The 14,275-nt window shown below is 42.8% G+C and overlaps 1 protein-coding gene across 1 annotated transcript; it reads left to right on the top strand.

The window, feature by feature from the left end:
- The first annotated feature begins 6,999 nt into the window (after positions 1–6,999).
- LOC134370735 (elongin-C-like) lies at positions 7,000–7,385 on the top strand. Its single transcript, XM_063087735.1, has one exon. The coding sequence runs from the start codon at positions 7,047–7,049 to the stop codon at positions 7,383–7,385; it is 339 nt and encodes a 112-aa protein (XP_062943805.1). The 5' UTR covers positions 7,000–7,046.
- The last annotated feature ends 6,890 nt before the right edge of the window (positions 7,386–14,275 follow it).

The raw sequence follows: 14,275 nt of genomic DNA, 5'->3' as shown, positions 1-14,275 counted from the left end.
CAGAATCAAGGCAAAAAAAAAAAACAACCGTTTATCCCTTTGTTCCACAAACACGGAGCCTCTACTACTAGGGTTGTCAGATTTAGCAGATAAAATATGGGAAGCCCAGTTAAATTTGAATTTCAGATGAACAAATGGGACATACTTATACTAAGAAATAATTCATTTTTTCTCTAAAATTCAAACATAACTGGACTTCTTGCATTTTATCTGACAACCCTACCTCCTACATTGTAAACAATGAGCTTTGTGCTACAGTGAACAGAAACACACCTGGGGCTCTGCATGAGAATCATAGACTTTGAACAACCCATGACCCAATTAATTATTTATAGTAGTTAAAGCAGTGATACATGCTATAAAAGAGCAAAACAGGGTGCCAAAATGGAGAATATCAGTGGAAGAATTAAATGCACTAGAATTCCTTCCCCGGTTCCCAAGGTCAGACCTCACAGGGGTAACTTTTGGAGGTGTTCCTTCCTAGTCTCACTTTTTTCCCCCTATTTTGCAGGTATGTGGCCTTGCTTCCTCCTGTAGACATGTTTCCCTTCCTGACGCATGTCTGGGGCCTCACACTGGGGCTCTAATTCCACTCTCCTTTCTCTGAGAATTGTCATCTTTGGAGGAAACTGACAACGCAGAGGCTTGTATAGCTCTCAGGGCAGGGGCATGATACAAATAGGAAACAGGCACAAAGAGGTGATGAGAGGGCTTGCTGGTTAACTAACTTGGGAGAGGCTACTGCTGATAACACCAAGGTTAAAGGTTCGGATCCCCTTATGGGCTGCTTCCAAAACAAAAAAAAATAGAGATGGTGAGGCTTCCCCCGTCTCAGGTAGTCAGCCTGAAGAGCCTATGTTCGTGCCTTCGGCCTCCAGGAGCTTATGTTTATTTTATCCTCAAGGCAGACTAGTCCAAGAGAAACAATCACAAAAATAGATTAAACCTTTGGGGAGGCCTCAAAAGGCTGACCTTAAGCCTTCTCTCAGTCCCCCAGATCGTTGCTCACCCCAGGAAATGAACAAAGTACCTGGCTAGCCCCCTGCTGGGCTCTTCAGATTCCACTCCTGGTAGGACCACCCTTATATCCCCTTTTGGAGGAGATTCGGCTGCTGGATTAGGCTGTCTCTGCAATAAAACATAAATTCTGAAGAAGAAAAGAAAAGAAAGAAAAAGAGAGAAAAAATAAAAAGTAAAATAAAATTCAGAGATGCTGAAGGCAAGCTGAGCATGGGATCTGAGGCAGGCTGACTGGGTTTCATGACTGTCTCCACCATCTAGCCCCCGTGTGGCCTTTGGCAAGGGATAAACTTCTCTAAGTTTCAGTTTCCTCGGTTGTGTGATAGAAGTGATAATAGTTCCTATTTCAAAGGTTAGATGTGAGGATTAAAGAAGGCAATACAACCAGAGGAAGAAGAGGAGAAGGTGTCAATGCACATAATAAAGTCATTAGAGTTGTTAAATAACTATATATATAAATAAATTTTAAAAAATGAAAACCACGTTTAGATACCCCAAGAGACTTCCCTTTGTGTCCCGTGTGCACCCTTCCTCAGTTTAGGGGTCTCTCAGGACAGTGGCCATGTTCTCCTCTGGGGAGGGCCTTCTCCCCCAGCCCTGGAGACTCTGTGCCTGAAATCCTGCTTTGTCTTCTGTTCCTGCCAGACCCTATGGGTCACCCTCCCACCCTGGTGTCTGGAGGCTGTGGCTCAGCCAGACCAGGATGGTAGGGGGTGGACCCTTCCTGTTGGGCTGGATCGTGCATGTATTAACAGTGCAAACCCAACGCCGTATTTTTATAACTGTGATTAAACTTTATTGTACAAAAAAAATAGATACCCCAAGACCAACTAGCCATAGCCACAAAACCAAAACATAAGCCATCCTGATTTCCCCAAAATGCTAACTCTAAAACACACAAACATATATTTTTTTGTCTTTATTAGTATGATTCAATGGAATTAAACCAATCAGCTACAGACAAATTAGTTGAAACTGCTCTGTTCGCCTTAGAAAGAATATATGACAGACAATCATGAAAAAGGTCAAAATACTTCCTCCTTTATGCTTTATAAACTGTGCTATAACTGCTGTAAATTGTGATTTCTTGCCAATCTCGATTTGCAGTCTCCCGGTTCATGGACTGTTCTTTTGTATGCACAATAAACTCAAAATTTTAGCTTGATCTGATTTTATTTTTGACAGAATAGTGCCTGGCACAAGCCAAGCACTCAACTATTTGCTATCCTGGAATGAAAAGATCTCCTGATTGGATGTCATGCTTTTATGTTTCAACAAAAATAAAAATAAGAAAAGAAAGAAAAAAAAGGTCTCCTGAGTTCTTGCTTTCTGCAACTTGTACACTCACCTTGTATTATATATAAAAGGTTGCTAGATGTATGCTTTTAGAAATGTCCCCAAAGCTCTTGACAAAATCACTGAGTTAGCCTCTTAAAACTCCTTTCTTCTGAAGGACCCTGTGCCCTTTGAGGGTGACAATTTCTTCTGTAGATTGTACTCAGTTGCCAAGGGCTAGTGTAATTTGTGGTGCCATTTAACAGGGGATTTCCTGACAGAATTGTTGTGCCCCTCAGTTCACCAAGCCCTTCTCTTTTCTTATGAGATTCTCACACCATATGAAAGCTACATAACTCACTATACCCATTTTATAACAAAAGAAAGTGAAGCCCAGAGGGATAGGGGCCAGCAATTTTCATAGGGCAGGCACTACTCCTGCAAGCAGAAATTGCTGCCTACAGAACCGGGATCTTATCTGAGAGAGTCTGGCTCAGGGGCAGTCTCCTAGGCACAAGGCATGACTGGGATGGAAGAGTCAAATTTCTTCTGAGGGGGTATCAGGAGCAAGACCCAGGCCTGGGATGGGGGTGGGGGCGGAAAACAAAAGGGTTAGGGTCCCAGCTGCCAAGTCAGACTAGAGGTCCTGGCCCAGGAACAGGATTATATCCAAAAGTGCTGACCTAGAGGGGTCCCCAAATAGCCCCAGGCCTACTCTCAGGACTGGCTATCCAGATGGCAGGGAGTCTGAGCCCTGGGAAAGCTGAGAAGGGTGTCAGGCCCCAGGTGACCTTGGGCCCAGGCCATTTCTCTATACACTTTGGGCTCCAGCCTCTCATTTCTCCTGCCTGCTGAGGAAGGTCATCCCCGTCTGAGAACCCAAGGACATTGAGTGGCTGCATTGCCACTCCTACAATTCAGGCTGGTTTTATGCAAAAATTTCTTCAAATCCTTCCTGCCAGGATGGAGGACTTGCCCTTCATGAAGTGACCGAAACTGCAATTTTGGGGTCAAACAGGAGTAGGTTCAGTTCCTTTCTCAATGGCCTCCCAGCCTTGTCACACCCTTTCTCTGAGTCTTGTCTCTCCTGAAATGCAAATGAGATGGTCCACTTCACATTTTGTAAGGACTAAATGAGATAGTTTTTAAATGGACATCAATTATTTTTTTCTGTTTATAAAAGAAAGACACTTTTTTGTAGAAAATGCAGACAAATGGAGGAGAATTTTTAAAAGATAAAATTTGGGCTGGCCAATTCACTTGGTTAGAGTGCAATATTATAATACCAAGGTCAAATGTTCAGATCCCCACACTAGCCATCCACCAAAAAAAAAAAAAAAGAAAAAGATAAAATTGACCATGATTCCATCTAAAACTGAGATAAGGCATGTAAACTCAGGTCCTGACAGAGCAGATTCTCAATAACCAATCGTTCCCACTATTGATTTTCATAACCACCTGAAGAAGTTAGAAAAGTAGGTAGTGTCCCCATTTTGCAGATGAAAAGCTAAAGCTCAGAACAGTTAAATGATTTGCCCAAAACCACACAATGAGAAGCCAAAATCCAGTTTTTTCGCTTTTCATCTACTACTTTTCTCTGAGCCTGGCTACCTTTCAGACACAGTTTGATGCAAATCACAGCTGCACCACTTATCACTGTGTGACTTTGGGTAAATGAGTTCACCTCTCTGAGCTTCAGTTTCCTCATCTGTGAAATGGAAAGAATAATTGTACATCATTCTTGTAGGATTGTGGGAGATGAAAAGATATCTTTTAAACAAGAAAATAAGATGGATGTGTTTTTAAAAACTAGCATTGTGGGATCATTGAGTGTATAGCTAAGTACTAAATAAATAATAGTCATGGCTGTTTGGAGGCATAGAGACACGGACTCAAAGCCAAGCTCCACTTCTTAGAGCTGTGTGGGCTTTGGAAACTCATTTCTCCTGTCTGGGACTCTGTCCTCATCTGCAAAATGGATATAACCAGAAGACCCACCACATAGGGCTGTTAGGAGCCTTTAACAGAGTACCTGGCCAATAGAAGGTCCTCAATGCACAGTAGCTAATAATCACGTATGAAGAAATAATTATAACATTCAGTACTGGCAATCTGATAAACAGAAAAGGCCTTGGTGAAGTGCCCAGGCTAAGGACTTTGAAAAAAACCCTTCCACCCATGGAAGGGAAAAGCTAAAGGGAGCCAGAGTTCAAAAATGGAAGATGGAGCAGCTGTTTGTGAGCCCCCAGAGGCAATTTCACCTTGACCCACAAAACTGAAAAGGGGTGTGTCTTCCTGTACAGATAAGGATCAGAAGAACAAAACATGCTATTAATTAATTCTTGCCTATTTTAAGTTTATGGGATATTTTCCCCCCTTAAAGATAAGCTCACAATACAAGTTCAAAAGGTAAATCAGAGAAGGGGTGGGAGCCAGCCCTGCCTTCTGCTTGGCCAGCCCTGCCAGCCCTTGGACTCTGAGGTGGGTGGTCTGGTCCCAAAATCAAGTTTCCTTGCCTTGGGCCTCTGGGATTAGACCACAGGGGGATCAGAGCCACCCAGAGAGGCAGAAAGCCAGCCCGTGGTATCTCCTGGTCCTTGCCCCCAGTGGGCAACATGAACTGAGAAACCTGGCTGGGTCTCCAACTTCACGAGAGAAAAGCAACTTGGCATGTCTTTACTTCCCCCAGGAGGATATGAGTCACAGGGAAGAAGCCAGCCAGGCCTAGCATGGCTGAGGACAAGAACAGAAAAAGCAAACACCTTCCCATCTGGGTGGCCTTGGGTAAGTCACTTCCCTTTTGCACTTCGTTTTTCTCACCTGCGAATGATGCTAACCTTTAGCCTCTTAGGGTTGGGATGAGGATAATATAAGACAAACTTTGATGTTGTAATGCCCTGGTCAGGGTTCAGATCTTATACCAGCTAGCCGCCATGAAAAAAAAAAAGATAAACTTTGGGAGAGCACTTATACAGCATTGTAAGCATTCTATATATGTTAGCTGTTTTTATTATCATCTCCCTGACTCTTTTTATTGTGTTAAGGACACAATTTGTTGGAGTCAGACACACCAGGACAGTCTTTATTATCTACTGTAAATGTAAGCCTGGTGAGTCACTTCCCCTCTCTGAAACTGAATTTCCTCACCTGCAAAGTGAGGTGCTTGTAAAGATGGAGGGAGATGATGAATAAAAAGGACTTAATATATACCCAGCAATGACACATAAATAAATAAAACAACTGCTTTATTCTTTCCAGTCTCTTCACTAAAGCTGGGAAAATTAGAGAAGCAGCAAGAAGGAATATTACAGCCAATACTTGCACACTGGAATATATGTAAGTGGCCAGTTTACTTGTCAGCTGTTCCTCTAGATCAGAACTTCTGCCATGATGGAAATGTATTATACCTGCACCATCCAGTACAAAGCCTCTGGCCACATGTGGCTATTGAAGTCATAAAGTGTGGTTGGTATGTCTGGGGAACTAAATTTTCATTTAATTTTAATTACATTAAACTTAAATAGCCACATGGGTCTAGGTTTGTGGCTACCATATTAGATGGCATAGCTTAGACAGTAAGCTGTATGACACCAAGGGGCAAATCTGTCCTTTTTGTCCCTATATCCCTAACATCCAGCAGAGAAACTGGCATATAGTAGGTGCTCAGTGTATGGTTGTTGAATGAAAGAGTGAACAGAGGCAGGAACATGGAGTTTCCAAGACTTACTTATATGAAGGGGATAATAGTGGTTTCTATCTCATAGAGGTATTATGAGAATTAACAAGTTAATATTTGCAAAGGGTTTAATGGAATGCCTGACACATAGCTGGTAAGTGTTATACAAATGTTTTCTGATTAAAAATAAAATTCATCTAGCCTGCGTGAATGCCTCCTTTTTGGAGAATAATTTAGTTATATTTAAGTTTGGTTGCAAGTGCTGGAAAGATTCAAAGTAACAACAGCTTAAATGACACAGAAGTCTTTTCTTTCTCTCTTGTAACAAAGCACTCTGGAGCTTTTAGGTTGGCTTCTGGAAGGTGTCAGGAATCTAGGCTCCTTCCTTTCGTTGTTCCACCGTCCTCAACACTGACTTCTTCCTCACGGTCCAAGATAGCTGCTAAAGCTCCAGGCACCAAAGCCACATTCCAGCCAGCAAGAAGTAGGACGGAAGGCAAAGAAAGCCAGGTTCCTCCCTTTAAGGAGGACATTTCCTAGAAGTTACACACACTTGCTTCTATTGCATTGGCTAGAACATGGGCACACACCTAGCTGCAAGGGAGGCTGAAAATGTACTACTGATTCTAAATGTCACAGAAATCAAGGGGGTTATTACTAAGGAAGACAGGGAGAATAGATGTTGAGAGACACTCAGTAGTCCCTCTGCAGAATTCTGGTTTCACCCTAGGATTTGGCACTCAGTGGCTGTTTTAAGAATTTTTAGCTTTGGTATCAAAACACCATGTTGTATACCTTAAATACATACAATTAAAAAGAAAGAATTTGTAGCTATTGGGCTGGCTGGTTAGTTTAGTTGGTTAGAGCATGGTGCTGATAACACCAAGGTCCAGGGTTTAAGCCCTGAAACAGCCAGCTGGCAACAAAACAAAACAAAACAAAACAAAAAAAATTGAAGGGAAGGGGGCATACGCATTTCCTCCAGATGGAAGTGGACAACAGGCTCTGCATCCCCGCCTCACCAGGAAACTACTAAAGTTCCTGTGGAAGCAAAGTAGAATTTCATAAGAACATAATGGATGGAGAGGAGAAAACCTGTGGTGGCCATGAAGCCCCTGATGCCACGTATGTCAAATTGATATCTTCTGATGGTCATGAATTTATCATGAAAAGAGAACATGGACTAACATTAGGAACGATAAAAGCCATGTTGAGTGGTCCAGGCCAGTTTGCTGAGAACAAAACCAATGAGATTAATTTTAGAGAGATCCCTTCACATGTGCTATCAAAAGTATGCATGTATTTTACCTACAAGTTTCGCTACATTAACAGCTCCACTGAGATTCCTGAATTTCCAATTGCACCTGAAATTGTACTGGAACTGCTGATGGCTGCAAACTTCATAGATTATTAAATAAAATAAATCATAATAAAAAAAATTATAGCTACTTGTAATAGTGACAACACAAATGTGCATGGGACTTTTCAACCCACATTAGGCTTTCATGTCTATTACCTGATCTGATCACTAAAACCCTGCTCAGCAGATACATTATTGTCGTTTTTGTTGTAATTGTTTAGATTATTATCTCTCTTTGAACAGATGAGGAAACTGAGGTGTAATAGAAAAGCGTAACTTTAACCTACACTATTTGCCTGTATAACTTTAACCTGCACAAATTATAATATAAAAGTATAACTTTAACCTGCACAAATTGTTCCTGTAAGCACTTACTAAAAACGGGGAAACATATCTAAAGGTATTTTAAGTGAAGCAGCCTTTAAGAGGTCAAGCAGAGGTCAAGGCAGCCAGAGCCGGTCCCAAGAACTAACCAGCCCTCTTATCCTCAGGACACCTGGCAGAGCCCAGGGAAGATTGAAAAAATGTGCCTGTCCCTTATCGGGGTGCTAGCCTGTTGAGCCAGACCATAAATCTTAAGGCGCTTCAGCTAATTAACAGCTGACCCTGTCATGAAAGCCTCTGTCCAAGGGAAGTGTATAAAAACTCTAATATCAAAGAGCTCTAGGCCGCTTTACCGAAAGGCAAAGCGCCCCAGCTAGCTGGAAAATAAAATACCTCTTGCCTGATTGCAGTGTCTCTCGTCTTGTGGTCTTTGTGAAGTGAGCCACCCCTGACGTGTGGGATTTGTGCTTAGTGCACGGGTCTTACAGAGGCACCTGCATTTGGTTCAATGTCCCAATGACTGTAAATGATTGATCAAAGACTAGAATCTGAGTCTCCCAATCCTTTGTCTTTTTTCCCATTCCATGGCCCTGTCTGCAACTTTGAGGCCCCTGCAGTGCAAGGAAATAAGTAAAAAGACCCTGCATTGGAGCAAAGGAAGACCTGAGGCCTGGAGAGCCATCACGGATGGGGCCTGGAGCTCCTCTTGCATCTGAGGACAGTGGTCACAAATGATTGTCACCCTCCCCACCCCCAGCCTCACATCCATGTGACCAGTATTTACTGAGAAGTAAGTATGCACCCAGCTAGTGCAAGGGTTCAGGAGACAGTAGAGAACAAGCCAGACAAAATTCCTGCCCTTGTACTCTCACAAGCCAGTCAAGGAAGACAGATGATAGAGAACCGAATAAATATATTTATTTATATATTTTGTTTGGTTGGTTAAACAATATTCAAGTTTATTAAACAAATATTAAAAGTATTATAAAATGTTTAACTTTCATGAACTTCAAGGTTTATGTTGCTCCCAGATTCTGCATGTAACTGAACTTTCAAATCTGCGAACACCCGCTGAATGGATTCCACTCTGGATTCCAAGGCATCAATTTCTTCTTGCAAATTTTCTTCACTTCTTCTCACGAGAGCCCCTCAGGACTCATCTCCACCCCCACTCCCACCTCACTAGGTCAGTCAAAAAATAAGACTACTGGTAAATGGGGAAGGGAGCCAGGGGCCTCCCACTTACTCTATACCTCATATGTCTCTTCACCATGCCAGACTACAGTCAAGTTCAACAGGGTCTTCTTTCCCTGCTGATTCCACCAAGCCCGTTCCCTTGGCTGTGGTTTTGCTGGAAAGTAGGTAGGGACAGTGGGAGTCTCGTTCATGCATTCATGCGCATCACTAATTAGATGACAAGGCATTTGGCTACCTTAAGAGAGTCATAGTTACTCCCCCTGTTTACCTGCGCTTCATTGAATTTCTTCACTTTGACATTCAGAGCACTGGGCAGAAATCACATCACGTCAACACCTGCTGTGGGCCTTCGCGATATTTACATATTCATGGATTTTGTTCATTTATTCAATAAATGATTGCTGAGTGCCTACTAAACACTGGAACTACTGCAGTGAAAAAGATAGAAATGGTCTCCACCAACGTGGAGCTTACGTTCTAGTGAAGGGCAGGGGACATCAAACAATAAGCAGATAAAACTGTATTATAATTTAATATAATATAATAAATACGTCAGGCCATAAATTTCATATATGCTCTGAAGAATATAAATGAGCTGTGGTAGTGACTTCCTTCCTTCAATAGGCAAGCCAAGAAGGAGAGATGTAAGCCCAGGCTCAAGAAATGAAAAGGATCCAGCTTATACAAAAAGTGCAAGGAAAAGCATTCCAGGCAGAGGGAATGGCATGTGTGAAGCCCCTGAGCCATGCCCTCCACTAAGCATTATACACAGGTTATATCATCACAAACACTCCACTAGGTGGGTGCAATTATGAATAATAGATAATGAGGATCAAAGAGTAAGAGGGACTCCCTTAACACATATATCCTATACACACACATCCCTTAAGTGTTAACTCCCTTAAGTGGCAGAGCTGGGGTCAAAACTCATGTCCTTGTTAACAACAAAGCCCATGCCTCAGTCATGAACTTGGACCATTTGTACTCTCTCTAGCAAAGACAGGCATCAGCTGGAGAGGAGGACGGGTGGCAGATACCTCCAAGGGGGTAAAGAGATATTCCAGCCCTGCAACCTGAGCCACAGGCACAATAACAGAATCAGAGCCACCTTGCAGGACCATGCTGTGGATAGCCACTCCTTAGTCACAGAGCCAGATCCCAGACTTAAGCTGTGATTATCTTGTCACTGTCACTGAGAGGTTCCCCCACACCATTAAAGAATACCTTGCCTGACTTTCCCTTCTCCTTTCTTTGAGAAGAAATCACTGAGGCATGAGGACAATTGGGGGAGAGTGGTGGGCAACCGGGAAATAATAATGTGACATCATGATACTTATGTATTGGTTTTCATCCACGGTTCCTGGCTCATGCTACTCTCTGATCTTCTCCTGCCCTCCTTTCACCTGCTCCTTTTTCTCCCTGAGGCAGGAAATTCTCTGACCTACCTTGTCTGATTATAGGAAATAAGACCCCCACTTCAGGAGAGACCCTGTCCCATATCTGGAGAAAGGAATGCTGCACAGACAGGCCAAGAAGAACCTGAACAGACAGACCTTGTGGGTTTCCCCACCCAAACTGTTAGTGTTAGATCACACCCTTTTTGTCCAATCACATTTCTACATGCTTGTTCATGATTCAGTCAGGCCTACATAATGAATCTTCCATAAAAACCCAAGAACACAGGGTTCAGGGAGCTTCCAGATAGCTGAACACGTGGAGCTTCCTGGAGGGCAGCACACCCAGGTAGGACATGGAAGCTCTCTGCCCCTTCCCCATACCTTGCCCTATGCATTGCCTCATCTGTATCCTTTGTAATATCCTTTATAATAAACCAGTAAACATAAGTGTTTTCCTGAGTTCTGTAAGCTGCTTTAGTAAATTAATCAAACCCAAGGAGGGGGTCATGGGAACCCCAATTTATAGCTGGTCAGACAGAATTTCCAAAGGCCTGGGCTTACAACTGACATCTGAAAGAGGGGGCAGTTTTGGGGACTGAGCCCTCAGCCTGTGGGATCTGACGCTATCTTCAGGTAGATAGTTTCAGAGTTAAATTGGAGGATACCCAGCTGGTATCGGTTGAAGAATTGCTGGCTTGCTTGCCAGTGAGTAGAAATTTCCATACATTTGGTTATAGAAGTCAGTCTTCTGTGTTGATGATTGTTGTTGAGTAAAAGTAGAAGAAAAACAAATAGTTTGTGTTTTGTTTTTCCAAACAAACAACAACAATAATAATAGCAAAAAATTTTATAGTGCTTACTGCATTGGTATCATGTATACCCACTTGTTTAATCTTTAGAACAACCTTATAACTTCATCTCCATTTTACAAATAAGGAAACTGAGATGCAAAAGGTCTTATAATTGACCCAAGATGACACAGCTTATAAGTGACAGAGCTGGAATTTGAACCTAAATAGCTGGCTCTTAAATCCACACTTGTTTTTTTTAGCCTTTTTATTGTAAAATAAGATGAATAGAAAACCACACAGAACAAATGTACAACTTGGTGAATTATTAGAAGGCAAACACCCTTCAAATCAACATCCTGATGAAATAGAACTTTGCAAACACCCCAAAAAACCCCCTCTGCACCTCCCCCCCAATCACAACCCTCTCCCTCCTTCTCTCTAAAAGCAACTGCTATCCTGATTTTTTTTTTCTTTTTTTTTTTAAAACAGGATCGGTAAGGGGATCTTAACCCTTGACTTGGTGTTGTCAGCACCACGTTCAGCCAGTGAGCGAACCTGCCATCCCTATATGGGATCCGAACCCGGGGCCTTGGTGTTATCAGCACCGCACTCTCCTGAGTGAGCCACGGGCCGGCCCTATCCTGATTTTTATAGTCATAATTCCCTGTGTTTTTTGTGTTTTTTTTTTCACCCAAGTGCACATTCCTAGACACTATCACTTAGGCCCATTTTTATTTAACTTGATGCTTTTTAAGTCTCTTTTAATTTACAAGTTCTTCCTCCACCCTTTTCTTTTTCTTGTAATTGATCTGTTGAAGATCCCAAGCCATTTGACCTGTAGAATTTCCCAGTCTGGATTTTGCTGATTGCATATTCATGGTACAGCTCAACACGTGCATCTGCTCCTGGATTTCCTGCAAATTGCCCACTGGATCTCGAGGCATGATCAGACTCAGATTCAGTCCTTTTGGCAAGACCTCAGGTGGTGTTGTGTTCTTCTATCAGGGACATCTAATGCCTAGTTTTCCGTTTTATGATCAGAGCCCATGTTCTTAACCACACTGCTATGAATATGTCTCCCGGCTACCCTCAGCTGCCTGGGTTTTCTTTTACTCTCCAGACAGATTTGTCCCTGAAGGTGAACCCTTCATAGGCACCAGGGTTTCTGCTGCCATGGGCTGGCTAACATAACAAGGCAGCTCCTCAGAGTTCCCATCTGAGCCTCTCCACACTCCAAGGTCTGCAGTGGGATTGGGCCCTGCCTCTCTGTTGAGCGTTACCTCTCTCTGTTCCTCCCACCAGGCCAGTACACCAGACAGACAGAAATCTGCTTAGTTTCCCAAAGGGGCCATGCTCTTCCTTACTTTTGGGCCTTTGCATGTGCTTTTCCCTAGACCAGAAACACTCCCCCGCCACCTCTTCTAACTAAGCACTGCTGATCTTCAGGTGCTAGCAAATCTGTCCCTTCCTCCCCACCCCCACCTTGACAGATTGGACAGTGTATGAATCAGGGTTCTTCAGAGAGACAGAATCAATAGGATATGTTATAAATATATGAGAGGGGATTTATTAGGGGAATTAGCTCACGCGATTGTGAAGAGAAGTCCCATGACAGTCTGTCTACAAAATAAATGCTGGTAGCATGGTTCAGTCCAAGTCCGAAGGCCTCAAAACCAGGGAAGCTGATGGTGTCATTGATGTGAGTCCTGGAACCCAAAAGTTGAAGAGTCTCAAACTCTGATGTACACAGACAGGAGAGAAGAATATTTCCCAGCTCTAGTAGATAGAGATTTGCCTTTTTTCTCCATTTTTTGTTCTCCTCGGGCCCCTAGTGGATTGGATGGTTCCCACCCATAGTGATGGTGGATATTTCCCACCCAGTCCACTCAGGTTGTCAAGATAATCTCTTCTGGAAACGCCCTCATGCACACACCTAAAAAGATAGCTTTATCAGGTTTCAACGCATTCCTTAATCTAATCAAGTTGACACCTAAAAGTAATCTTTAAAGATAAGGTCCCTTTTATGTACTCTCACAACTCCTGGCCTAACTTAGTAAATGCTACTAGTAACTAGCACTTATGCCACTACACTACACTTGTCTGTTTTCTTACCTTTTTCCCCTACAAGAGTCTGAGCTCCTTGAGAACAGGGACCCTGGCACAGGGCCTGGCACATAGTAGGAGCTCAGTAAATACCAGTCGGATGCATGCATGAATGAATAAGCGAATTGGACTTTATAGTCACAAGGAAGCAAATCTGGGCTCAATTTAAGAACTTTCAGACTATGAGAGATCTTCTAAGATGAGATACATGGAGCTCCCCGCCAGGGGTGGTATTTAAGTAGTGGTGCAGATCGCAGAAAGAATTCCTGCCTAGGAAAGTGTGTCTCGGTTCTTGAAAAGCTGCAGAACCTTTTCTTCAAAGAATCTTTCCAGGAGCCCCAAAATATAAGACAAGTTAAAAGGAAGGAGTTCTGATTTCAGCATGGGGGGGGGGGGGGGGCAGAAGCCCAGCCCCAGGGGCCTCTTCTTGCCCTAAGCATTAAGGTTCTCTGAGCAGTGGCCTGGCTATATTCTCAAGCCCCTTTATCACAGCTGCTATGTTGTGGAGGATATTAACATTAATGAGATAGAAATAAAACACATGTATTTCACAGGGCCAAAGCCTATAGCATAGAAGGACCAAAGTCCTTAGTTCAAGCCAAAGCCCAACTCTTTAGGAATACATGTAGAAATGCTAAGATTAGGAAAGACCAGGAAACTTTCAACAGGACTAAAGCCTTTGATGTAGATAAGAGAATTGAAGCACAGCTAAACCTAAATGATGGAAAAGTATGTGAGCTAAAATCTTCAAGGCTATTCTGCTAGTTAGTGGTTGGGGGACGTTCCACATCTTACCCTCTGCTATTTCTTTAAGTTTCTTAGGGAGCTAAGTGCTGCTATGGTGATTATTTCATTGTTTCTTTTTGTATGTCACATAGCTTAGTTTTATGACTCCTTTTGATGGTAAATTGCTTGAACTACTTTAAGTTACACCTGCTTTAATGATGATTGTCATGTAGCCAGTTTGTTTACGTTTTCACTATGATTGATTAACCACCTGTGTTTCTTCTGTAACTTTCTTGCCTGTACAATAAAAACTGAAGCAAAACCTGACTCCGGGCTGTGCCTGGGCTCTCTTGAAGGAGTTTTCCCTGGGTGCACCCCCTTCGGGCTTCTCAGTGCTCTGAATACG

The sequence above is a fragment of the Cynocephalus volans genome, chromosome 2 (genome assembly GCF_027409185.1).
Source record: "Cynocephalus volans isolate mCynVol1 chromosome 2, mCynVol1.pri, whole genome shotgun sequence".
Taxonomy (NCBI): domain Eukaryota; kingdom Metazoa; phylum Chordata; class Mammalia; order Dermoptera; family Cynocephalidae; genus Cynocephalus; species Cynocephalus volans.
This window is presented reverse-complemented; position numbering and strand designations above follow the sequence as displayed.